At 48.7% G+C, this 25,133-nt stretch overlaps 1 protein-coding gene across 3 annotated transcripts in view; it reads right to left on the reverse strand.

Moving 5' to 3' along the window:
* Positions 1–22,610, reverse strand: part of Ank1 (ankyrin 1) — a 178,199-nt gene extending 155,589 nt beyond the window's left edge. For all 3 annotated transcript variants that reach the window (XM_038328930.1, XM_038328935.1, XM_038328929.1), the window contains exon 1: positions 22,485–22,610. In XM_038328930.1, coding sequence (XP_038184858.1) covers positions 22,485–22,610 — 126 coding nt within the window. The remainder of the gene's footprint in view (positions 1–22,484) is intronic.
* Between the last annotated feature and the right edge of the window lie 2,523 nt (positions 22,611–25,133).

Consider the following 25,133-nt stretch of genomic DNA (forward strand, 5'->3'; position numbering starts at 1 on the left):
GTGTGTGTGTGTGTGTGTGTGTGTGTGTGTATTATGTGCATGTGTGTGTGCATGTGTGAGTGCGTGTGAGAGTGTGTGTGAGCTGAGTGCATGTGGCTGCATGTGACTGTGTGTTCGTGGGGTGGGGGGAAGGCGATAAGAAATGAGACTGGCCCGGTATTTATTTTTTACAAAAGGGAATCTTTGATAGTCATGCTGCTTTCATGTAGATCTGCTTCAGTTACCTTCATTCAGCCAAACCAGTTCCGTTGCATCCAGTAGGGAAGAAGAGAGATGAACGCTAGTTGAGGGCCCCCTTCTTTTCCTGCTTTTGTTCAGTCTGGTATGTTCAGGGTAAGTCCTCCCTCCTCAGTTAAACCTCTTTGAAGACTCCCTCAAAGACAGACCCAGAGTGTGCCTTCTAGATGTTACCAATTCTAGTCATGTTGCTGATGAAGAAAACCACCACACCTATCCATATATAAAGATATAGTTGTCCGTATATCATAGATCTAATTATGTCCTCTCAAATGTATATGCTGGAAATCCTAACCCAGCTCCTCAGAATGTAACCTGGTTTGAAAATAGGATCTTTATAGCAAGTAGCAGGGAGGTCGTTGGTACTGGACAGAACCCCAAATAACTGGTGTCCTTACAGGCAGGGAAAAGAGGCACAGGCCAAGACCAGAACACCATATGTTGGCTGGCCTGCCATTTCCAGGAGGAAATACACACAAGGAAAAGGGTTTATTGGTCTGTGGTTCTTGGCTCTGTTGCTTTTAGGTCTGTGGCAAGGCCAGACATGATGGCAGGGGAGTAAGCAGTGAAGGAAACCACTCACTTTGCAATGACTAGGAAACAAAAGAAGAAAGAGGAAGGGACTGAGGTCCCATAGTCCTCTGGAAGGCCATTTTCCCCAGTGAACTCACCTTGTCTCACTAGGCCCCATCTTAAAGGTTCCACCAACTCCTGATAGCTCCTTAGGCTGGTGACCAAGCCTTTTGCCATTAGGGGAACATTTGGTATTCAAACTATAGCACCACTGAAGATGAAGGCAGAGGTGAGGTGGTCTAACAAGCCAAGAAACATCAGAGACAGACCCTACCAGAAGCCAGAGTCCCTTTCCAGTCCTTGAAGCTTGCTACTTCCCATCCAGGGGCTTCGGCATGTTTCTGCTGGCTGAGCTATCCTCACCCCACCCAGGGGCAGCGTCACTTTGTACAGCAGCCCTAGCAAGCTACCCTGAAGACCTGTGAGCCCCGAGTGAAAGCAGTGCTATTTAAGAAAGGTAGGAGTCCTCTGAGCTCTGGAAATCACTGTGAAACAGAGGGCAGGGGCCTTGGATCTGTCCCAGGAATCCCTTGCCAGAATCCTGGCTGGTCACTTAGGACCCTGAGGTAGGGTAGAAGGAAATATATATGAACACACACATATATCATATAGCTGAACAAGGGAGTGGGATTCATAATTTACTGCTGGATCATGGGGACAGGACTTAGTAAATCTCAATAGGAGTAGTCTCTGTAGGGGAGAGGCCTTCAGGCCATAGACATCTGAGAGGAGAAAGCTATGGTGGATATTTCTGCACATACTGTCAACATCTGCACGCCGCCACTCCTCTGAGCCTGAGACACTGGGGTCCTTGACATATCTGTATCCTAGGGCTTCATCCACTCCCCACATGACCAACTGGAGGCTTGGCTCCATAGACAGATGTAGCGACCAAGTGTGGCATCACCGTAGCTGGAAGGCCAAAGCCCCAGCAAGTTCAGGGGACCCACCACACTGCCTTCTATGCATCTGCCTAGTCTCTGTCATGTGCTTGATCAAGACTCCATGAATACTGTGCCATCTGCCCTCTAGAGCCCCATCCCATCCCTTGGCAGCCTCCCTTATGCAGTCCAGAAGGTCCATGGTCTACTGACAAAGGCAGACATTTGTGGCACGACAGCTGGCAGCCCGGATTAGGGAGACACAAGCCCACTGCAGGGGAATTCCTCCGGTTGCCCAGCTGCCCTTGCTTTCCCATTGCCCACTTTCTCTAAGGATGGAGCGCACACCTCCTGCATCCCCACAGAGCCTCTCTCTCGTTGGGACAGATCCTTTCTTCAGGCCCCGTTTTCCTCATTAAGAGCTGGCTAGTGAGTTACACTGTGAACATCTTCCATTAATCAGGCTGGCTATATTTAGGATGTCACAGAACCCATGACAACCCTACGAGACAGGCATTACCAGTCTATCTCCATTTTGTAGATTAGCAAGCTAAAGCTGCTGAAGGCCACCAGCCCACCAAGATTTGACGACTTAAGTGTGTCCTCCCAGGTTCTTGCACTGGGATCTCATTCCCATTACGAGGTCCCTGAGGGCACATTATGGTTAGTTTTAACTGTCAACTTGACGTGACCTGGAATCGCTTGAAAAGAGTTTCTTTTTAAAGAATAATATTTTATTAACTCTTTGAAAATTTCTTGCAATATATTTTGATCATATTCAACCACTCCAAATCCTCCTAGATTTACACCACCTCCCATCTACTCAACTCATGACCACCCCCACCATGAGTTCAATTTGTTTGCCCAAATACTCTCAGGTGTGAGGCCCATCCTGGATCATGGTCCAACCTACCATAAGTCATACTCTTAAGGAAATCTGGCTCTTCTTCTCCTGACAGCTGTAAAATATTAATAGCTCCTCAACCAGGAGGAACCTACCTCCCTGCTGGGATTTTATCTGGCTTGAGCTTGTCTTATACAGGTTTTCACAATCCTACTGAGTTCATATTTGCAACTACACTATTGTGTCAGGGAAAAAACTGTTTCCTTAACATCATCTGCCAGCTCTGGTTCTTACAATCTTTACACTCCCTAGGAAATAGAGTCTTAATGAGGAGTTACCTGATCAGGCTGACCTGTTAGCATGTTTGTAGGAGACCATTTGATTGTTAGTTAACGTAGGAAAACCCAGCCCATTGTGGGTGACACCATTCCCTAGTCAGGGCGTCTTGAATAGCATGAGAAGATAAAGCTAGCTAAGAGCAATCAAGTAGTCATGCACCCATCTGTCTCGGCTCTTGACATGTGATGTGATGCTTTAAACTCTTGCCTTGTCTTTCCCACAATGATGAACTGTAGCTTATAACTAATATCTAAAATAACCCATTTCTCTCACAAAGTTGCTTTTTGTCTGGATGTACCATCATAACAGCAGAAAGAAAACTAAGACAGTGCATAGACTTAACCTATGTGCTTTGATAAGGGTACGGGTAGGATTTGATTAGGGCTGGAGATGGTCACCAGGTTAGAGGACTGAAAGTAAAATCATATTGGTTTTTAGGAAAAAGGAACAGTGAAACCAGACATACAAGGTCCCTTATCTCTTGCTAACAATTATTATTAGTATTCTGCTATTGGAAAACAAATTAATATATGGTCTATGGTTATAAGTAGCAGAATCTAGATTATGATCTAAGATGGCCCTACTTCAAAACTCTAACTACACAGGATATGATGATGCACACCTTTAATCCAGTACTGAGGAGGTAGAGACAGGCAGAGCACTGAGTTCAAGGCCAGTCTGGTCTACAGAGTGAGTTCTAGGACAGCCAGGGCTACGCAGAGAAACCCTGTCTCAAAATGAAACAAAACAAAACAAAAACTTCCAACTAGAATCACATGCTAACATGAGAATTCAATTAAACAAAGGAGCACAGGTTAGGGACTTAGTAAATTAGTCAATTTCCAATTGAAATTCACTGATATTTCTGGGGATCAGGACTGGGTCTGATCACACTGGGCAGCTTTAGAGCAAATCCTTGGGTCTTAGTCACTGGACCCTGGGTTTCTAACAGCTACCTCTTCCTTGAATGATCATGTCTTATTTAGGAAAATCTGGCCACAAGTACAAACTTTGTGCCTGTGAGGGCTAATCTTGGATGCCAACTTGAGTACATCTAGCTATTGTTGCTTCCAGGAGCTCTGGATGAACTGACAAATGAGAAGGGTGAGCTCATTGAAAAACTTTAGCGGGGTGGTGGTGGCACACACCTTTAATCCCAGCACTCAGGGGGGCGGGGCAGAGGCAGTGAGTTTGAGGCCAGCCTGGACTACAAGAGCTAGTGCCTGGACTACAAGAGCTAGTTCCAGGACAGGTTTCAAAGCTACAGTGAAACCCTGTCTCAACAAACAAACAAACAAACAAATAAAATAGACCGTCTAAAGTTTCCCAAGTATGTCCTGGAAGAAAACTGTTTCTCCAACAGCCATGAAGCCCAAGATAGAGAAAATTAAACCCAAGCGTTCATTAAAGCCTTGGCTGACCTACAAGCATCATGGAGAGAAGCAAGGTTTGGCACTGTGAGAAAGGCCAGAGTCCATGTGGAGAGGCCAGAAAAGGCTGAAACAGGCTATGTGTGCTACCCATGGTGGATCTGGAGCCAGAAGCCTACACAGTGAGTAAATCCCACATGCTAAACATTGGACTATAGGATATGGATTATATAAACATTGGACTATAGGATATGGATTATATGAGTAGGTTTTATTGGATCTGATTTTTCCCATGTCTTGGCCTTTTTCACTTGGAATAAGAAGTATCTAACTTGCTTTTAAGCTAATTCGACTTTTTAAAGCACTGAAATTCATAAAAGCTTTTAAAAATTGGACTATGTTTGATATTGCAATAGTAAGAGGACAGAGAAGGTGACGTGTCTGTATGTTAAGCTAACGTGAAATGGAGTGTCCCAGTTACCTCTGACTGTCAACTTGGAACAGTCTAGAGTCATTTGAAAAGGGAGTTTCACTTGAGGGGTTTCTCAATTTGCCTGTGAGCATGTATGTGTAGGGAGGTGGTCTTGATTGTTGGGCCATGTAGGAGGTCCCAACCCACTGTGGGCAGCATCATTCCCTAGGCAGATGGTCCTGGGCTATATGAAAAAGCTAGCGAAGGTTGAGCCTGCCAATGAGCCAAACGGCAGTTTTCCTCCATGTTTCTGCTTCAAGCTGCTGCTTGAGCTCCTATTCTGACTTGACTATGACATGGAAGGGTAAGACAAATGAACTTTCTTCTTCCCAATTTGCTTTTGGTGATGGCGCTTTTCATAGCAAGAGGAAAGGCATGAGATCTGGTGATAGCAAGTCGTAAGTGTGTGAGAAGCCAGAACGAAGGCCCACAGAGCTGTGGCAGTGTGAGGGGGAGAATGAGGAACTTAGCAGGGAAAATCAGTCCCCAACTTGTCCCCCTCCAAAATAGTCACTGCCTGTAGCTGCCATTACTCCTGGTATAACAATCAACCAAAAGCACATCCATGAACACTCTTGAAGGCAGCAGAGCCTGAGAGAAGAACCAGACCCCCACCCCTCACAAGCTATTATAAGATATATAAAAGAAACCTAAAATGCAATTTACAGCAATGACAGTCCCCTTTAGAGAGCTGAGTCTGTGGGGATGCGGGATGTGGGAGACTCATTGTTCCTGGCTGGGAAGATGGTACGTGAAGGTCTGCACTCTCTATCTTACCTTTGACATGACAGTCATGCCCTGATGCACAGGCCAAGCTGGAGGAGAGGAGAGGGGTCAGAGATAGGTCCTGGTCCCCTCACAAGCAGCTACTCAGGGACTCACCTTTGACAAGGTCTCAGAAAGTTGTTTACATGCAAGAATTTCCTCTAGACATTCCAGCTGCCACGGCCAAAAGCAAGTCACACTCAAGGTCATCTGCTCAGAAAAAAATATGAGTGTTGGCCTAGGACGACAATCACACAGCCAGGACTGGCTCTGCAACCTGAGTGTCTAGTGCAAAATGAAATGCAAAGCCCCCTGTGCACAGACGAGGAGTGATGTCAACATAGTCACCATGGAGCATTAAAAGAATCACTGACCCTTCAGAGGGTGACACCTTGTACAACTGCCCAGGGCGCCCACCATGAAACCAGCATTACTTACACCTGAAAAGAACCAAAACAAAACGCCCCCAAACCCAGCGCGTTTAAAATACATCACCAGTAGAACGGAAATCACAAAGAAATCATATAAGGGTTGGACCTAAGGTACATAAACTCATCACCACGGGCCTCCCTGGGCTTTGCACTCCCGGCTATAGCCCTTCTGGGTCTATTGTGGGACCCCAGAAGAGAGAATCGAAGCATGTTGGGGTTGGGGAGGCAGCGCACAGAAGAGGGAGTCCTGCTATTCTAGACTGGCAGAGCTCTGGGAATTCTGAAGAACATTGACATTCCCCAGCAATTAAGTCAAATTAACATAATTCAAACAAAACATCTAATTTTAGCTATGTGTAACAATTCTGCCTCAACAGAACAGACATTCCTGCCTTATTCCAGGAGTGCCTGCCATGCCAGGGAGAGGCAAGCTGGAAGGCAAAGCCTTCTGACACAGGCCAGCACCAGATTGCTTCCGTTTCCCTGCAAAACACAGGCTCCCAGAGGCTTCTAATCCCCAGTAGCAGAGCAATCTGCTGTCCCTCACACCTCCCTGTGCAAGGAGGACCAACAGCAATCATCCTGCTGGTGTGAAACCCAAGGCCCTGAAGCTCTTGCAATGAATGAGTCTGCTGCCTCTCTGTAAAAGAGGAAAAATAATGCCTGCTCTAACCAGGTAGGAAATGAATACCTGTAATTATTCAAGAGGCCAAGGCAGGAGGATTGCATGTTTGAGATTGGCCCACATAGCTACTTCCAGGCAATCTTGAACTACATAGACCCTGTCTCAAAACAGCAATGACTGTGGATACAGCTCAGCGGTAGAACACTTACCTCATACATGCCAAAGTCCAGGTTTCCATGCCCAGTATTACATAGACACACAGTAATGATACCTATGCTGCCTGCTCTTCTGGAGGCTCAAAAGTATTCATATCTGTTATCCTCTGTGTCTGAGCTAAAGGCAAGTCACTGGGTCTATCCATTCAACTGACAGATTTGGAACCCATGAAGCTGACCTAGGTGGGCCCCTGTGCATGTCCAGCATGGAAAGGAAACATTTAACCCAGTGGTTGGTATGCAAGACTCAAAGGCCTAGGCCAGCCTACTGCCGGGTTCTGTGTGACTCCCAAGCTAAGAATGATCTGCACATGTTCACATACATGGCTGGGGTGAAATGGATAATTTCCTAAACAATAAAGTCTGAATTTGAGTATCTTAGTTAGGGTAACTATTGCTGTGGTGAAACTTCATCACCAAAGTAACCCAGGGAAGAAGGGGTTTATTTGGCTTACATTTCTATACCCCTAGTTATAACGAAGGAAGCCAGGACAGGACACAAACAGTGAAGAAGCCTGGGTCCAGGAGCTGCTGCAGAGGCCATGGAGGGCTGCTGCTTTCTGGCTTGCTCAGCCTGCTTTCTTATAGAATCCAGGACCACCAGGCCAGGAATGGCACCACCCATGATGGGCTGGGCCTTCCTCCATCAATCACTAATTAAGAAAATGCCCTCAGGCTTGCTTACAGCCTGGTCTTAAAGAGACATTTTCCCAGCTGAGGTTCCCTCCTCTCAGATGATTCTACCTTGTGTCACATTGACATAAACCTAGCCAGCACCCTGAGTGTTGGTTAATAAAGTTTATTGCCATACTCTTGTGTTCTCTGCCTGTGGCCGTTTCCTCACTCTGGCCACACAGCTGAGCATTTGCAAAACAGGCTGAACTATTACTCTCTGCTGCATCTGTCAAATGAAGCACGATTAATAAAAACTCAGAGACCAAAATTGGAGTTCAACCTGAAGATCCGAAAAGCAAAGCAGCCAGCCACGAGCTCTTATCTCAACCTCAGTGGGAAATGGCGATCCTGCCTCCAGGATTCTGAATCTGAGAGCTGTTTCCTCTCTTTTTATAATCTTCTCTAACTCTGGGATTAAAGGTGTGCGCCACTACCGCCTGGTTTCTATGGCAAACTAGTGTGTCTACTGGGATTAAAGGTGTGTGGTGTTGTTGCCTGGTCTATAAGGCTGGCCAGTGGGGCTGTTTTACTTTTCTGATACTCAGGCAAGTTTTATTTATTAAAATACAAGTGAAATGCCAGTACAGTCAAACTCTTATTTAAACAAACCAAGCAATGAGGGCTGTGATAGACAGACCCAGTGCTCACGGAGCAGGAAGGGACAGCCTCTCTGCCCTGTCCAGTCAGAAAAGCCTTCCTAGAACACGGTCATTCTTTCAAGGCTGATGCTTGGCTCTGACCCTTGAGGAAGTCATCCCAGACTGTTCCTTGCTGGAAGAAAGATCCAAGTCCACATGAGACTAGAGGTAGGGAACAAACGAAGAGTTCTCAGCACTCAGCCATGGCTTTCAGCACTCTCCAACATTCCAAACTGAATATGGCATCCCCAAAGACTAACGAGGACACAGAGCAAGAAACAGTTTGGAATCCTGTATTGAGGGCACATTTCTCCCACTGGGCCCACGAGAGGACGACAGCTGAACCTGAGCCTGGTAGCTGTCTCCTCTTTTGCAGGCACCAGCAGATCCTGAATAATTTAGCAGCTGCAGCAACAGCGCTGAGGCAGCTCCTGCAGCAGCTGCGCCGGCGGCCGCTGGCCATAGACCTGCTTCCACGCTGGACCACAGAGCAAGGGCCTCTCCTCCCCCAAATTCCCCCCTCTGTTTTAGACTCAGACACTCTGCTTCTAATAGCTGGGCTTTCTCGGCAGCCTGCAGAGGAGTAGGGCCTGGACACATATTCTAGAACTTGTTTGGCCGCTAAAAATAGCTATGCGCTCTGGACAAGCCATTTCCTTTTCCTCACTGAATTTTCCCTTGAAGAGGAAGCATCTGGGCTCTCCCAGATTCCCTCCAAGATGCTGTCTAGCTAGTACAATGGCATACCTGGGATCCTGACTACAGGAGGGACCGAGGCAGGAAGATGCGTAAACCCAGGAATTCAAAGCCAGTCTGTACAACACAGCAAAACAAATAAAATGATGAATATATGTAAATAAAATGTATAATTGCTATACATATAAATAAAAGCTATATTTTTTATAAAGCAAGCTTCTCACCTAGTCTAGTCCAGGTTCTTTATTCTGCAGGTGAGAAAAAGAAGTCCAAATGAATGAAATGATTACTCCCAAGGTCATGCAGCCACTGCTTAAGAGGCAGTCTTAAGGGACCAACATGTAATTCCTAACACTTCTATTCTAAGCCACCATTCATATACCACAGGTACCTGGACATGTTTATGGTCATATTCAAGTTTCCCCCCCCACACACACACCTATGCCCACAGCTGTGTCTAGCTCAGCACCCATATTTGATGGCTGGGGTTGGCCTTTTATTCATCAGTCAAGGGAGCTGCTACACGGAGCCCACTTCAGCTCTGGGCTCTGTGCTGAGTTCCAGAACAGTGTCCAGCGGCTGGGACTCAGACAATAATGTGTTTGCCTTACAATCATGAGGACTTGAATTCTACTTCCCAGTGCTCACCTTCCCCCCACCCCACACACACAACTTGTGCAGGAGCATTTTTTTACAACCCCAAATGCTGGGAAAGTGGACACAGGCAGATCCCTAGAGCTTACAAGTTATGCAATCTAGCAGAAACCTCGAACTTTGGGTTCAGTAGGGAACCCTGTCTCAGAGTGACTGAGAGTGACCCCGAAGCCGTCCTCTGGCCTCCAGATGCACTCACACCGGAACCTACACCCTACACATACATACATTTTAAATGTCTTTAGTCCCTCCTATATCCATCCTGTCTTTCCCGTCAGTTTGCAGCCAGGCAGCTCGATGGAGCCCTGCTCCAGCTCTAGGAACTGTGCCTTGATCTCCCTGAGCCTTTGAATCTCAGCTGTAAAATGGACATCCTGTGCACCAGCCAAGAGCAGAGAGTCTGGAGAGCATGAGACGCTCTGCTTGCCCTCTGCATTCCCTGTTTGACCTCCCCTGTGGAGGAAACATCAGACGCAGCTGGATAATCCTTGCTACTCTCCTGCTGGAAGCAGGGTGGGCAGGTGATTGATGAGGAAACCAAAACATGATGGGAACCCTGACCCACTGATCCTACACATGCCACCAAGTGTCTGTTACAAACTGGGGCTTCAGAGAGAGAGGCGGAGATTTCTCCTCGGCTCTGCCACTTTGGATCACTGTGAAGTGCACTGTCTCTGTAGAATAGAAGCATGTCTCCCCACTCCCTGCAGGGCCACAAAGATGGATAGCATGAAGCCTTGGATGGCATGTGGGTTCTGATGACCACTGGACTCTGATCTAGGTTCCTGTGCATCCTGCTCCCCAGGGCATGCGAGGGCTCATCTTCCAAAAAAAACACAGAGTTTCTAGGTTGATGGCAGCCTCACCAAGCCATTACCTTCCTGGAATATTTGCTCTTCCCCGACCCCTGCAGAATAGCTACTGAACAAAACCGGGGAAGTGTTTAGCCCCCAAGGCTTCCATGAGAACAAGGAAGCAAGGCACTTGAGAATGGGAGAGATGGCCCCTGGTGCTAAGACTGATCCAAAAAGAAGTTCATGGCAGAGTAATTGGAGGGGCATACCTGTGAACCTAGCACTGGGAAGGCTGAGGGAAGAGGATTGAGTTCAAGGTCCACCTGGGTGCCGTGGCAAGGCCCCGTCTCAAATGTCTAAGAACTGGAGATGCAGACCAGCAACAGAACGCTGACCCAGCATGTGCAAGGCCCTGGGTTCCAGCCCCAATATTTGGTTTTGCAAAAGCAAAAACAGGGGCTGGAGACATGGCTCAGCGGTTAAGAGCATTGCCTGCTCTTCCACAGGTCCTGAGTTCAATTCCCAGCAACCACATGGTGCTCACAACCATCTGTAATGAGGTCTGTTGCCCTCTTCTGGCCTGCAGGCATACATGTAGACAGAATATTGTATACATAATACATAAATAAGTATTAAAAACAGAAACAGAATTTTCAGAGAAATTTAGTAATTAAAAATTCTAGAAATTGCCCCCAATAGATAAATTCATTTCCACTCTGAGTTAGATGTGAGTGTTCTCCAAAACTTGTGTCTTTAAAGCTTGGTCCCCAAGGTAGCACTATTGGAAGGTATGGAAACTTTAGCGGGGAGTACAAAGGTCTTCGGGAATATGTCTTTGATAGAAATCGGAGACTCTAGCCTTCTATGATTTGAATAGGGCTCCACCATGTGCTCTCTGTTATGGCTATATGGCATCCCAACCAGAGGCCTAAAAGCAATATGCCTGCCTGATTATGGTCTTAAGACTTCAAAACTGTGAGCCAAATGAACCTGTTTCTCTTTATAAGTTAATTATACCATTTGTTGCCACAACACAAACCCAAGGAAACCTCTAACAGTCTCTAAGACACCTAGGTCTCCTAAGACAACAGTTCTGACTGGCAAGCTGCATCTTATATGCCACAGAATGCTGAATCTGCTTTCTAGGAAAAAAGGGTAGCCACAGCTAGTCAGCGCTCTCCCCCAGAACCAGAGTGCCCTACACTCCTCTCGGGTGCAGGAGATGATACTCCCTCCAGTTGTGACCTTGAGAGCATGTCAGAGACAGCAGGCCACAAGGTCAGTCACCTTGCACTGTGAGGAGTAGGCCATGAGGCTCCTGACTCCTCCATGTACACCTGTGGCAGATGCCTTACCCCCTCGGATGCCACTGTATTAAAAACAAGAGGAGAAAGAGGAGGAGGAGGGAGAGGAGGAGCCTCATTTCCCCTAAATAAGGCAGATGGAGTCACAGGATGCTGAAGCACACAGGCTCTGCAGCAGAGACCTATACTCCAGCGACCTCACGTGCTGACCAAGAGCACAGATAACCCTCCAGCAGCCGTGGGCTCAGTCTGTCTGCCATCCCCTCTGCATCTGCTCACAGCAGCGTCAGCGTTGGAGAACCAGGCACTGCACAGACTGGACACAGAACGAGCAAAACCACAACTCTGTGTTGGGTACCTTCCATGTATTCGTTATTATCCATTTACTGCTGAGTTTGCCATCTTTTAGAGTGACTCTGACATGGGGCAATGGGAAGGAAACAATGCAAAAGAGCAGCCCGTGTTGGGCACTAGCCCAGGACCACGGAGAGGGCTGACAGCAGTCAGCTAATAGGTAGCCTGTCTGCCCTTGGAAAGAATTTGGCCCTGCCCTAGAGGCCATAGAAAAGCAACTTGAAGGGGTCCATGCAAGTGAGTAATGACTACTGATTTTAAGGGCTGAAGAGGTGGCTCAGTGGTTAGGAGCACTGGCTGCTATTCCGGAGGATTGGGGTTTGATTCTCAGCACTCACAAACTGTAACTGTCTGTAACTCCAGTTCCAGGGTGTCTGATAACCTCCTCTGTCCCCCATAGACACCAGACCCACAAGTGGTATGCAGACATAGATGCAGGCAAAATACCCATGCACATAAAATAAAATATTGCTGAAGTAACTCTGGCAACAAGAAGAAACACTGGGTTGGATGGGCAAGAGCAGCAAAGCTTCTTGGAAATAGCACAATTGAGATCAGAGGGCAGAGAAGCATCTGCCCCACCATGTGCCTGTCAGTCCTTCAAAACCCTTTATTACTACTGTGTGTGCATGGTCCACACAGACATGTGTGCCACTGTGTGCATGGGAAGGTCAGAGGACAACTTTGTTCTCTCCTTCTACTTTGGTTTTGTCTCTAGGGATCCAATTCAGGCCACCATCCTTGCACGGCTGGTGCCTTTCCCACTGAGTCAGCATCCCTCCAACCCGACACCTATCAACCCCTTCACGGAGAGTCCGTTGGTGTCAGGGCTGATCCCCTGGATGCGCTGCACACAGCACTTTTCCCCAGCTGCTTTGTGGTGGCAATATTGACATTTGGGTGGAAGGCGTTAAAACTGGAGGAGGCTAGGATGCATTCAGCGGTGGAACACTTGGTTGGCATGGAGGAAACCCTGGATTCTATCCACAACAGTGCACACGACAAACAGGCAGAGATAACAGACTGATAAATTCGAACATCATTTCAATGTCCTTCAAACAGAGCCGTGGCCAGCATGAGTTCCTAAGTTCATTATGTGTAAAACAAGGAAGAAGACACACACACACACACACAGACACACACACACACACACACAACACACACACACACACACGAAACTTTGTCTAATGGTTTATTCAACTTAAAGCAGAAAAAAAAATAGCCCTCCCTTCCGAGTTCAGCAGTGGTATCGTGGTTCCCCAGACCGACCAGGGAAGCAGTAGGCGCCAGGCCACCCTCAGTGAGAGGACTGTGATGGTGGGAATCACCTCATATCCCATCAGTCTCCAGCTCCTTGTGACCTCAGAGCAGAAGCTCGTTTCCAGGGTCAAGGGTAGACAGAAATCAATGCAGCCCTGTGGATAGCTCTAACATGGATCCGCTAACCATCCATGAGGAGGGGGGAGTTGCGTCTGTACAGCTAATGCCACTCCTGCACATGGTGCAGACCCCAAAGCTATTCTGGCTTGGTTTGTTTCTGATTCTTCACTGAGCTATGGTTGGGATTCATATTTCTCCAGTCTTTCTTAAGTCATTTCTGAAAACTCCGGCGATACTAAACAAACATTAGAATCGACCTTCATAGCCATCACTGGAAAGGAACTCATAATATTTAAGTTATATACAAGTGGGACTCAATTTCCATGTTTTAAGTCTTATTAGGGTTAAAGAGGAAAACGCCGATGGCTACATTTTCTGAAATCTTATTTATTCTCTCAGACATGAGGTTCTCTTTGCCACTCACATCCCCACAGCCTCTTGTGCCTGTGTTGGGGTTTTAGATTCCCCGGGGTGGATGTTGGAGGTGGGTGGGAATGGAAACCTGAGTGTTTGAACTGAAATCATTGAGTGCTTACTAGATTCCCGATAGTTTATGCATAGTAAGCCTCCTTCCAGAATACTAAAGCCCTTCTAAGGTTCCAGGGACCTTACTCAGAGATATCCAGGAGTATTACCAGGAGGGAGCCTTACCTGGTGGCTATTTAGAACTAGGAAGGCAACGTTGAAGTTGAGCTCTGATGGAAGAGTTGCCTTAAGTGAATGAAGCTAAGGATTTAGATGCAGGAAACTCTAGCAGCAAGTGAAAGTCTTCATCCTTAAGGTCCTGAAGATGTTTGCAGTTCATCTCAGAAATGACAGGATGGTAAATTTATGATCGACCAGGTGGCCCAAGGCTAATAAGGCTGGAGTTCATTTCAGGGAAATCAGGAGGCCAAAGGAGGTTTTGAGTAGGAAGCAAAACTGATTTGCATTTTTGGAGGATCACCCCAGAGGCTGAGTACAGTATGAAGCCCAACACCTATTTTCAAGGTAGTTTACAATGGACTCATTCCATGCCCAGATGTCTTAAGGACTGTGGTCCAGCTCCACTTTGAGCCAGGACACTGTCGCCTACTTGGCTCTAGTCCACATCACCTTGGGATTCTTAATTGGACTGTGACATCATCTCTCATCTCCAGCTCTGCTCCCCAGAAGGCTGGGCTCAGATGTCCTCTTTGACAAGCAGGGCATCCTTCGTCTTTTTCCTCTGTCTATGCATAAATTATCTGTGTCGGGTTTTTTAAATTGTGCAAATACAGAGAAGAATTAAAAGGAAAACTTAATTATCTAGAAACACACATCAGTGTCGCCAAGTTTGGTGGTATATGCTTGCAAATGCCAGTGCTTGGGAGACTGAGGCATGAGGATCACTTGAGTCTAGGTTTTCAAGACCAGCCTGAGTGACACAGAAAGACTCTGTCTCCTTAAAGAGCAACGAGGCAAACAGAAGTACTGTGTTTGAAATGTATAGCATGCTAGCAAATAGGTAATTGTCACAGCCCCTTCTTTTAAAGTAAGCTGGGCAGGGTGCAGTGGCAGAAGCTGAATCAGAACAGGTGTTTGAGGCCTGTCTGGGCAATTTAGCAAGACTCTGCCCCCCTCTTTTTAGGGGTGGGGATGTGGTACCCACCATGCTTGCTCATGTGGAGGCCAGGGATGACTGCTGAATATCTTCCTCTATTATTGCCCACCTTGTCTTTTGAGAGAGGATCCATCACTGAACCTTAAGCTCATTGACTGACGCCACTGGCTTCCAGCAAACTTCAAGGCTCTACTCTTGCTCCCAGCCCTTGAGTTACAGGCACCCAACTTTTCATGTAGGTGCTGGGGATCCAAATTGAGGTCTTCAAGCTTGTGCAGCAAGCACTTAACTCACTGAGTTGTCCCCTTAACCCAAAACACTATCTCGACACAAAAACTTTGAAAACTGGCTGGGGACCTAGCTCAGTGGTAGGAAGTTTATATAGCATACACAAGGCCCTGAATTCAGCTCCTGATAACACACACATGCACAAGCAAGCGGGAGAACGGTAGCCTTGCCCCCTCTAGCCACCTCTGGTGTGGGGTTCTCCAGTAACATCGTTTAGCTCTTGTGTTCTGTCAGCTAATCCACATGTGCCGTATTTAAAGAACTCAGAAAGCCTACATTCCAGGCCTTGCTAGAGGGCACAGAGTTGAACAGATCCCCACCCATATTTAAGATGTTCCTATATGTTCTCTCTCTCTCTCTCTCTCTCTCTCTCTCTCTCTCTCTCTCTCTCTCTCTCTCTCTCTCTCTCTCTCTCTCTCTCTCTCTCTGCCAGAGAGCTACTTAAGGGCATAATTCCGAGAAAGCACTCACTGTTTTCCACTGCTCCTTTCTTCCTTAGCTCAACAACTGATGCCACCAACTACAGATCCAAACACCAAGGCAAAAATGAGTCCCTGTAAATGCTGAATCCCACAAGCACACACATCTACGATCAACAACTTTTGTAGGTCAACGTATATGCAAATACGCTAACACACAACAAAGGGGGACTTGGAACTGCCCTAGAGCATGCCTCTCCAGTGCTCACACAGGGGACTCCACTACCCAAACAATCCTTTAGTTTTTCATTGGTTTTAGGTCCCTACCTGCCATCCCAGCTCAGGATAGCCTGGGCATAGGTGTTGTTTCTATTACTTGCTTACCTCAGGCTGAAGTAATGTTCTCTGCCTCAGAGTCTCCTCTGCCCTCCTGATTGGCCCATCTGAGATTCCTCTCCAGCCTGTGCTTCTGGCTCCCCTTGCTAGGCCCACAATTGCTGACCACCTCCACATCCAGAGTCCACTTCCTCGCAGCCACACACACTACTTGCATGGTTGGATGCTCTGTCCTACACATCTGGATGACCCCTATAAGCCCAGAGAGACCCCATCCAGCAGTTACTTCCCCCACCCCAGGGGCTCTCCACCACACATCTTTTATCTAAGACCAGTTTTGTGCAACCAGGCTGGTTTGCAGATCATCCCTAGACAACTCTAAGGCCAGCTCTTACCCACCTCTGGCAGTTCCGATAAACCTTGGAAGTCTGCACTCGCTCTGTGCATTCCCTGTAAAATGCAAATGCCCTCGATAACAGGAAAAAGGAAGAGGCAATGGCAGACTGCTGCTGCTGCGGCTGCTGCTGCTGCTGCTGCTGCGCAGTTACTCACATCAGCTCGCTACTAACTGATTGTGCGACCAGGATGCCGATTATGTGCAGGCGGAGGAAGAGCTGAATCAGAAAGTTAGGGAAACATTTGTCAAGACAGACGAACTGGAAGGAAAGGAGAGGGTTCCTAGCACCCAGTCTTTACCCCTGCCTTCCTCTGGATGCTCAGTGAGGGGTTTCCAGCTACCAAGCAGGCTACTCTAAAACATCCACAGGAGCCTTTGGACACAGTCGAGGCTGTGTAACCAGAGCCCTGCGGCTCTGTGCTAAGCCTCTAATTTGTAATCCCTTCCTTTCCAAGGAGGGCACCTATGCTCCACTTTGGGATGCCTCAGTCTTCCTTGAAAAACAAACAGCAGAGCAATCTTCTCAGAGGCAAAGGATCAGGTCACATTGGAAGTCAATGAGACAAGAAGTCCAAAGTAATTATCTGGCTTTAGTTTGATGATATATAATGCAAGTTTTCCTTTTCTGGGGAATATGCTGTGCTTTATGCTCCTAAAATTCAGATCTTCCCCCCCCCCCCCGATAAGTCCAGTAAATCCATAATCCAACATGCCTCCTCGTCTGTGTGTCCTACACCCTGGAGTCATTGGCCATGGTCTTAATGATGATTAGTCTCAGAGAAACCAGGAACCACTTTTATGTGACCTATTTCATGTGACCTACTGATATACAGCTGCACCCCCATGCTGGGCTATAACAAAGCCTGAAATAGTCAAGCTCATCCCACAATATAGACCGTCTGCACAGACGATTGAGTGGGCATGGGACAATAAATCTATTCCAAATAGCAACTTCATTCCTTTCCTGGAAATGAAATGAAGGTGTGGTTTAAAGCAACATTTTTCTCATTGACTAGCACTGAGATAATAATGTGTTGGCCTTTTCAGATGACCATCAACATTTCACACTGAGGTTTGGTCATAGGGTTTAATCAAAAACAATTTATTAGCCCTGTACTATCAGATTTCCATCATTATAACAAATAGTTGAAATAATCAGCTTATTAGGAAGAATGCCCATTGGCTCACAGTTTTGGAGGTGTCAGTCTGTGTATGCTTGGTCCTGTTACCCTGAAGCCTGTGATGAGAACAGCACACAGTAGTGGGGAAAGCTTGGTAAAGCCAAAACACTCACTTTACCACTGGGGCACAAGAGAGAGCAGAGGCCAAGTTCCCACAATGCACTTCTAAGTCACATTTTTCAGTGACTTGAAGACTTCCCAATAGGGTCTACCTCGAAAATGTCCCATCACCTAAGTGAAGCACCTGGTCTGAACGTGAACCTTGGGAACATTTCTGATACAAAGCACGGTAACCATCTTGTACAACCCCATGTTACTACAGCCTCTTATGAGCACAGTCCTCACCTGTTGGCTAAAACAGAAGAATTTAAATTTGACATCTTGTCATATTAAGAAGACCAAAGCAAAACTAGTAAGCAAGCAGTGTTGGGGCAGCTGGCCCAATCCCTGCGTTCAGGGGCGTCCCTCCCCGACCCGGTTCTTTTTAAAGGCAGCCTTTGTGGGGGCGAGGAAAACAGAGGCTTGGGGGCAAGCCACAACCTGTGTCACTTCCCAAGGAGGTCCACGATCTAGTATCAGCTTCTGTCTCATCTGCTCCAATGGGGCAGCTGTGAAGAGTGAAGACCCGCAGAATGCAGGGTGCTGGGTGTACACCAGGCATTGTCTTTCTGTATCCAGGATGCTCTAGCTTATGACTGGGGAGTGAAAGACACCACGCATCAGGAAAGGAAGAACTAGGCAGGTCCCGGGACAAGAAACAAGCTAGGAAAACCCTGCCTTCAGCCACAGCCAGAGCTAAAGGGACTGCTTCTTATTTTTGAGGTTCTCCATGTACCACAATCAAGTGTCAAAACAGGGTTAATCAAAGCGGTAATATGTTTTAAAGTCTTACAATTATTAATAAATGGGCGCTTCTAACAATCCACATGCAGTACAAAAATTAGGCAATTCAGAAACAAAGTGGGGAGTGCACACACAAATATCACCTCACCCTACAGCATGTGCTAGCAAATTGGCCTAGCCACAGGGCCAAGGTTTGAAGACATAAGGAACACCATTATCTGAAGCCTACAACTTAGCCCTTAGGTTGAGTTTATAACCCCATTGGGAGATAACAGAAGCTTTAACTTGCAGCTCTTTGCCAGTACAAGTCCTGGGGCAGCCCCTGCCTAACTTGCAGTCCCCAACCCTGCCCAACTCTATCCCACCGTCTCCACTGCCCAGAAGCTAGGCAAAGGAGGAGAGCCGAGAGCTCTTCTGTGCCTTCAGGTAGGGCAGGAGTTTTCTTTTTCTCCTGACTCCACCTTTCCACTGTGTATCCACAAGGCTTTGGCTCCTTGAGGCCCTGTTAAGAAACTGTTGTTCAAAACCGCTCAAACCACTTGCCATGTAGCACAGCAGACACCCTGCAAGGACTAGCTCCATGCTCATGGGCAGAATGCTACACCCAAAGACCAGGTAGTCCCCCTGCCTGGCTGAGGTTGCTATTGCAATGCAAATGACTTGGAAAAGATGCATCAGGCTCCCTTCCAATCTCCCCCAAAGATAGCCAAAGAGTGTAGTTTGCACCTGAACACATGCCACAGCCAAGACAATGCCCGGGCCAGCAGAAACAAACATAATTCACTCATCAAACCGTTAATTCTACAAACATCCATTGCAGGCCCCTTGCGTGTGAAGGGCTGAGCTAGGCGGTGAGCGCCCAATCACACACAGAACATGGTCAAAGCTTGCCGTGCATCAGCGTCCGACATGAAGTCGGTGTACAGAATGGAGGCCGTGGAGAGAGCCCGGTTAACGCTACCCCAGCGTACTCACAGGCTTGGAACTCCTGAAAGAGGCTCTGTCTGCCATCAGCCACCCACTGCTGCTTCCTTGAATTCTGCCCCTCCTCAGTCCTCTGCCTAGCTTTCTCTCCAGCCTCCATAATCTCTTTTTCCTCCTAGCTGCAAGCTCTGGACGAACACCAAAGGCACACAGATTCTCATTCTCACAGCTTCCTCAGCCCTAGAAAACTCTCCTTTTAAATGCAAATGCCTTTGCAGAGGCCGCACCATCTATTCCTTTCCACTATAGCCTTCAGAAACAAGGGAACCCAACGGTAAATGTCATGAAGGCTGTGTTTTGCTCTTTAAACATTGAAATAAAATAAGCCGGAGCGGGGTACAGCAAGGGCTTGATGAGGACACCGCTCCTTCACCAGAAAACTGAATGGAGCACCTGCAGAGCTCCCAGGTTGAATCCCAGTCCCGGAGCTGAGTTCTCTATGTGTGTCAGTCAGTGCGGCACATCAACTCCCATCCCTGATGCACAGCCCCCTTAGCAAGCACCTTCCCACACAGTATCATAACTGCAAAGACAGCAGCCACCATTCAGGTTACAACCGCGATTATTCCTACAAATGAGAGGGCTGTGGCTCTGCTCAGTCAGCCCCAGTTAAGCAGTTACCCGTGAGACAGACACCTTTCCTTCTAGTAAATGCAGCGTGCCCTTGGCTCAGGTTCCCACTGCCATAAATTGCCCTGTTAATGTATTCATTTGTATGTAGGAAGTTCTTTTTCTACACTCAAGGGAGATGGCTCCAGAGCCTTGGGTCGTTATAAGATCATCGATAGTCCTCCATGTTTGACTTTAATATGCTGTATCTTAAAACGTTGCTTCTCTGGTAAACACTGGATTTAGACCTCACCTTATATAAACCTTTAAGTCAATGCTCAGCTCACTGCTTCACATAGACCCAAGAGGAACATTCTCCAAATTATCTTTTTTGGGGCTAGGGGTTAAGCTCTATGGTAGAGCACCTGCTTAGCATGAAAAGGCCCTGGATTTGCTACCCAGCACCCTTTGCAAAATAAATGAAAACAAACAAATATATAAATGACCCTTCCAGATTGCCTTTGTCCCTCGCTTTTTCTTCCGGGGTTTCCCACCTCCCTGTAGTTTCATGGTTTACTGAAGGTTTTAGCTGCATTACTTTCTCTGACTGTCCAGACCATCTCAGTGTTTTATAGAACTCACAATCACTAGAAATACAAAGAAAGTAGCCCTGCCTACCCTCCCAATGCATCCCCAATAAAGAATAAGTCTTGGGAGTTTACATCATCTCTATCAGTTCTAATGAAAACTTCCTAGATGTTATGCCGATCACAGCTCTTGGGATACTGCAGAAAACCATGAAAATCTGTATGGAAGATTTCAGAACACCTACTGACGCAGTATGCTGTGACCAGTTAGTAAGTCAAAACAACGCAATTCAGGGAGAAGGCAGCCTATTGTCATCTAGCACTAACATGTGGAAAGAAGTTTCCCAAGAATGCAAAGATTAAGATCCAAGAAGTAAAGTGAATATCAGAATTGCTGTGTTTACATGGGTGCAAGCATGCAGTCAAAGAGAGTTTCGTAGATGATAGAGAAATGAAATGGGGGGGGGGTTGTTTTGGTTGTTAGTCAATGTTAACTCCAGTATCTGTAGCATGAAAGAGGAAGCTCAAGGCAAGAACGGGGTTTAAAAACATGGAGTGAGTTTTGGAGATGATTGTCTTGCCCCAAGATCGAGAACAAGAATGGAAATACAGAAGGCTGACACCATCGCCAAGAAAGGGGGTGAACCCCAGGCACTCTGAAGTACACTTCCCTGCTAACTTACAGGATTGGCATGTGAGACCCTAACAGGGACCTGATAGGATTCTGCTTCTAAGTGTCATCAGACCAAACCGATTCACTATTGTTTTGAGAAGACCTCTTCCACTCTTGCTTAGGGAGTGTGTCGTGGTGAAATTACTATTTACATATAAGGTGCCAATATCGGGATAGGAGAAGAGGGGCGGGGGGGGGACACTTGTATTTTTCAGGGGTGTGGTGATTCCTTAGGTTAAAATCAGTGAACATCTCAGCCCACCCAGTGTCTCCAGGAAAAGAGCCAATATCCATCCTGCCACCTACTTAAGGTAGACTGTCCCCTACACTGCTGTCAACTGCAGCTTCCACACTTCCTTCTCAGAATGAGACGATTTCAGGGAGGAAGTCTTTCTCAAGCAAGGGCAATGCCTCTGTGGGGAAGCCCCAGGAACCCCATTCTCGGGCCAGGAGGCATTCATGCAGTCCCTACACCAACAACTTCTCTAGGTTAAAATGGCTCTGTGAAGCGAGGGTCTAGCCCTACCTCGGACTCCCAGAATTCCATCCGTGCTCTCCTAACCTGGGCATCCCTGCAGCTCTAGCTGATGGTAGAGGCAGCTGCTGGGTTGCTGTGGATCTCCAGATGTTGGTAATTAGACAGTGGGTCTAGTCGAAGGTGGCCCTTAGTATGCCTTGGTCGGAAAGCAAGGACCGCAGATAGCAACAGTTGCTTTCAGGGGTCTGGATCCCTGGGGTGTCTCAGCACAGACCCCTGTCCCATGAAAGATTCCCCGACGCTGACCCATGGAAGAGCCCTTCTCCGACCAGGCCTTGGGTCAGATTGAACAGCCCCAGAGAGGCTTCTAAGGGAATTTCCTCCTCCCTGTCACCAGCTACTCCTCTGAAATGACCTTAACATAAAATGTTGCCAAATGCCCAAGGCTGAGTGGCGTCTTCTAGGTTCTCCCGCGGACCCACAGGGTCAGGAAGGGCAGTAGCCCCAGTCGTCCTAAGAGATCTGGGGAGGATGATCTTTCCGTGCGGCGCAGGAAAACTAACTGGTCACCTGAGCAGGAGCGGGCAGTGCCACCTCTGGAGCGCCTGTCGCGATCACCCAAAGCAGCTACCCAAGAAAGCCAGGCAGCCAGCACGAAAACGCCGCTGTGCAGCCCCTTGCCGGCTCCGCCACCCCGGAGGCGGCAAAAGTTCCTCCCAAGCGCGCGGGCCTGCCGGCCTCTGTTCAAGGTGCTGAAGGGACTCTCCGGGCCAGCGCGCCCCAGCCCCCGGGCCACCAGCCGCGTGCCCTGCCCGCCACCCCCACGGCGCTCCGAGAGGGTCAACCCCAGAGCGGCCGATAGAGCGCCTTCCCGCAGCTACTTCAGGCGCCTCGGTGCGGGGCCGCCGCCGCCCCCTTACCTTCTTCTTGCGGTCACGGGAGCGGTTCCGCCGCTTCCTGTTGGATTCCTCCTTCTCCTTCTGCTCCTGGAGGGCCTGCGCCTCGATGTCTTTGATTTTCTTCAGCTGTTTGGCCGCCTGAGCCATGGCGGGTCGCGGCGCTCGGTCCCCGCCTCCCGGGCCCGCTCACTCTGCGATCCGCCGGCGGCGACACCCTCCCGGGAAGAGCCGGCTCCTTCGGCTGCGCAGAGTGCGAGCCGCTCGCCCGCGGCGGCCAAGGCTGCGGCGCCCGGGGACCGGGTGCGGGGCGCGGAGGGCGAGGAGAGGCCGGTGCGCGGCTACCCGAGCCCCGGGGTGGCGCCTCCCGCCGCGGCGGAGCCTGCTCGCCCGCGCCCCGCACCGGCTCTGGGCTCGCCGCGCGCCCTCGCCGCGCCCGGGCCCCCCCTCTCCTGCGGCGGCGGCGGCGCGGGGGGCGGGAGGGAGGAGGCTCGTACTGCGGCGCGGGCCGCGGAGGGCGGACTCGCGGGCTCGCGGGAGGCGCGGGGGCAGCTCGGCGCGGCCACCCCACCAGACTGGGCGCAGGGCGCTGCGAGCGCCGGGTCCCCACTGTAGCGAGGCCCCGGGGCACGGGATGGGGCTCGCCTTTGGACGACTGGAACAAAGCGGGAGCGCTCAGCCCGAGCCCAATACGGGCGACCCTGCGGACCCGCGTGTCTGACGCCGGCGGAAACGCCAGCATCACCGGGCCAGGCTGCGGAGCGTGGGACCTGGGCGCCGCTGCGGCACGGACTCTGCTAGCACCGAGCCCGGCCAGGGGCGCCCTCCGGAAAGGGCCGCGGCTCCTGCATGAGAGCCTGATTTGCCCGTGTCAAACCAAGAGGGCCTTTCGTTCGCATATTTACCAACTATAGGTAGAAAATGTGTCCGGCGTTAAGTGATTCTTTTTTTTTTTTCGCTCTGTTTAGACTGGAGTGAAACTGGGTCTCCTCACCAGGGACCGCCCACCTTGCACTAGCAGGTCTCTCCCCACCCTCCGTAGGCACTGTGGTTGCGATCCGTATTCAGCTATAGTCTTTCCAGTTGGGGTCATGCAGCCACCATCGCAGACTGTGGGAGGGGGAAGTGGCTTACGTTCATTTCACCACTCAGTCATGTGACAAACGGGGAAACTGAGGCTCAGACCTATGAACATTGCGGCTCCCAACCTACTCCTTCCCTGTCCCGCGGGATGTTAAGGGCAGAGTTTTGACCACCAGTGTTTGAGACTTGGAGAAGTTATTATGAAACAGCCTGCTTCCTCCTGCCCCAACCCCCATCCCAGTCTGTGTAGAGGTTTAAAGTAGCTCTGGAGAGCAGGGGAAGGAGTAGCGATGGGTACCTTGCAGCCCGTTATCCCACAAACACATCTCGCTCAGTGACTTCCATTTCTGCTTTCCCCTCTGAGCACTTGACAGGAAGCAAGGAGCTGGCCGAGCCTAGGGTTTTCAGGGCTCTAACTGCTGTCTCTTCCCAGAGGTGAGTCCTGGGTCTTCTCACAGTAAGCATAACCACAAACACCAATCACATAGGCAACTTCAATTGTCCTGTTATCTTCAATGTAAAGAAACCGGAAAGCTGATTTAAAATGTATTTTAAGCCTATATACCCCAAGCCATCATTTCAACCCATGAAGTTGATATATTATTGATGAGATTTTACATTTTTCTGCTGAGTCTTAAGAATCGAGTCTATTCTCGTCCAGATTCAAATGAGACACAGTCCCTCGCCACCACGGGTCCCACTTTGGTGGTCACTGCACTGGAGAGCTTCCCTGGGCTGTAACCAGCCTGCCCAGAACAGTACCCTCTGGAGCCCCAGCCCCCATGTCTTCTGTATCCCTCTCACGACCCACTAATAAGTCTCTTCTCTGTAGTCAGGATATTTTCAAACAGATAAAATTATTGTTAGTTCCCTCTAAACATCCTTTTTTGTTCCAAAATCAAAATCTGATCTACTACCTACAAGGACCTGATGACCAGCCCTGTCCTGTCCCCCAGTTTCTCACTCTAGGACTTTTGGGTGCTCATGTGTCACCTAAAGGTGCGGATGCTTTTTACCACAGGACCTACATCCCTGCTGCCCTAGCCCAGACTGCTCTGTCCCTACTCCACCTTCTTCCCTCCCCTTGGCTCAGCAGAGCTCTGAAGCCCCCAGACAGACGATTTTCCACTGTAACACACCGCAGGTGCGCTCTCGCTACACCTGGCATGGGATTCTTTTACATTAGTATGGTCAGGTGGGTTGACGCATGCCTCCCGACTGGATTTTTAAACTCCAGAAAGAGAGGCCTTAGTTCTTAGTTCGTCATTGCATCTTCAGCACCATGGCCAGTTCCACACATTCCCGGAAGCTCGGAGACTGGCAGTTAAAACCAAGTCAGCTGTGTGCTGGTGTAAGGAACACGATTTCAAACAGCAGCACTAACATTGCACAGAACACTTTCACTCTTTTACACGGGGCTACAAATGAGGGACGGGGAGGTTGAGAAGCTTTCCCGAGATCACACAGCTAATAGAGAGTAGACCAATAATCTGGTGGCAGAGTCCACCCCCTGCCTCTGAAAACGCATGAGACCATTTCTCTTCCTCATCTGTGACAAGGATGGCGATAATTTCTCCTCTGAAAGACAAA

Source organism: Arvicola amphibius, chromosome 4 (genome assembly GCF_903992535.2).
Source record: "Arvicola amphibius chromosome 4, mArvAmp1.2, whole genome shotgun sequence".
Lineage (NCBI taxonomy): Eukaryota > Metazoa > Chordata > Mammalia > Rodentia > Cricetidae > Arvicola > Arvicola amphibius.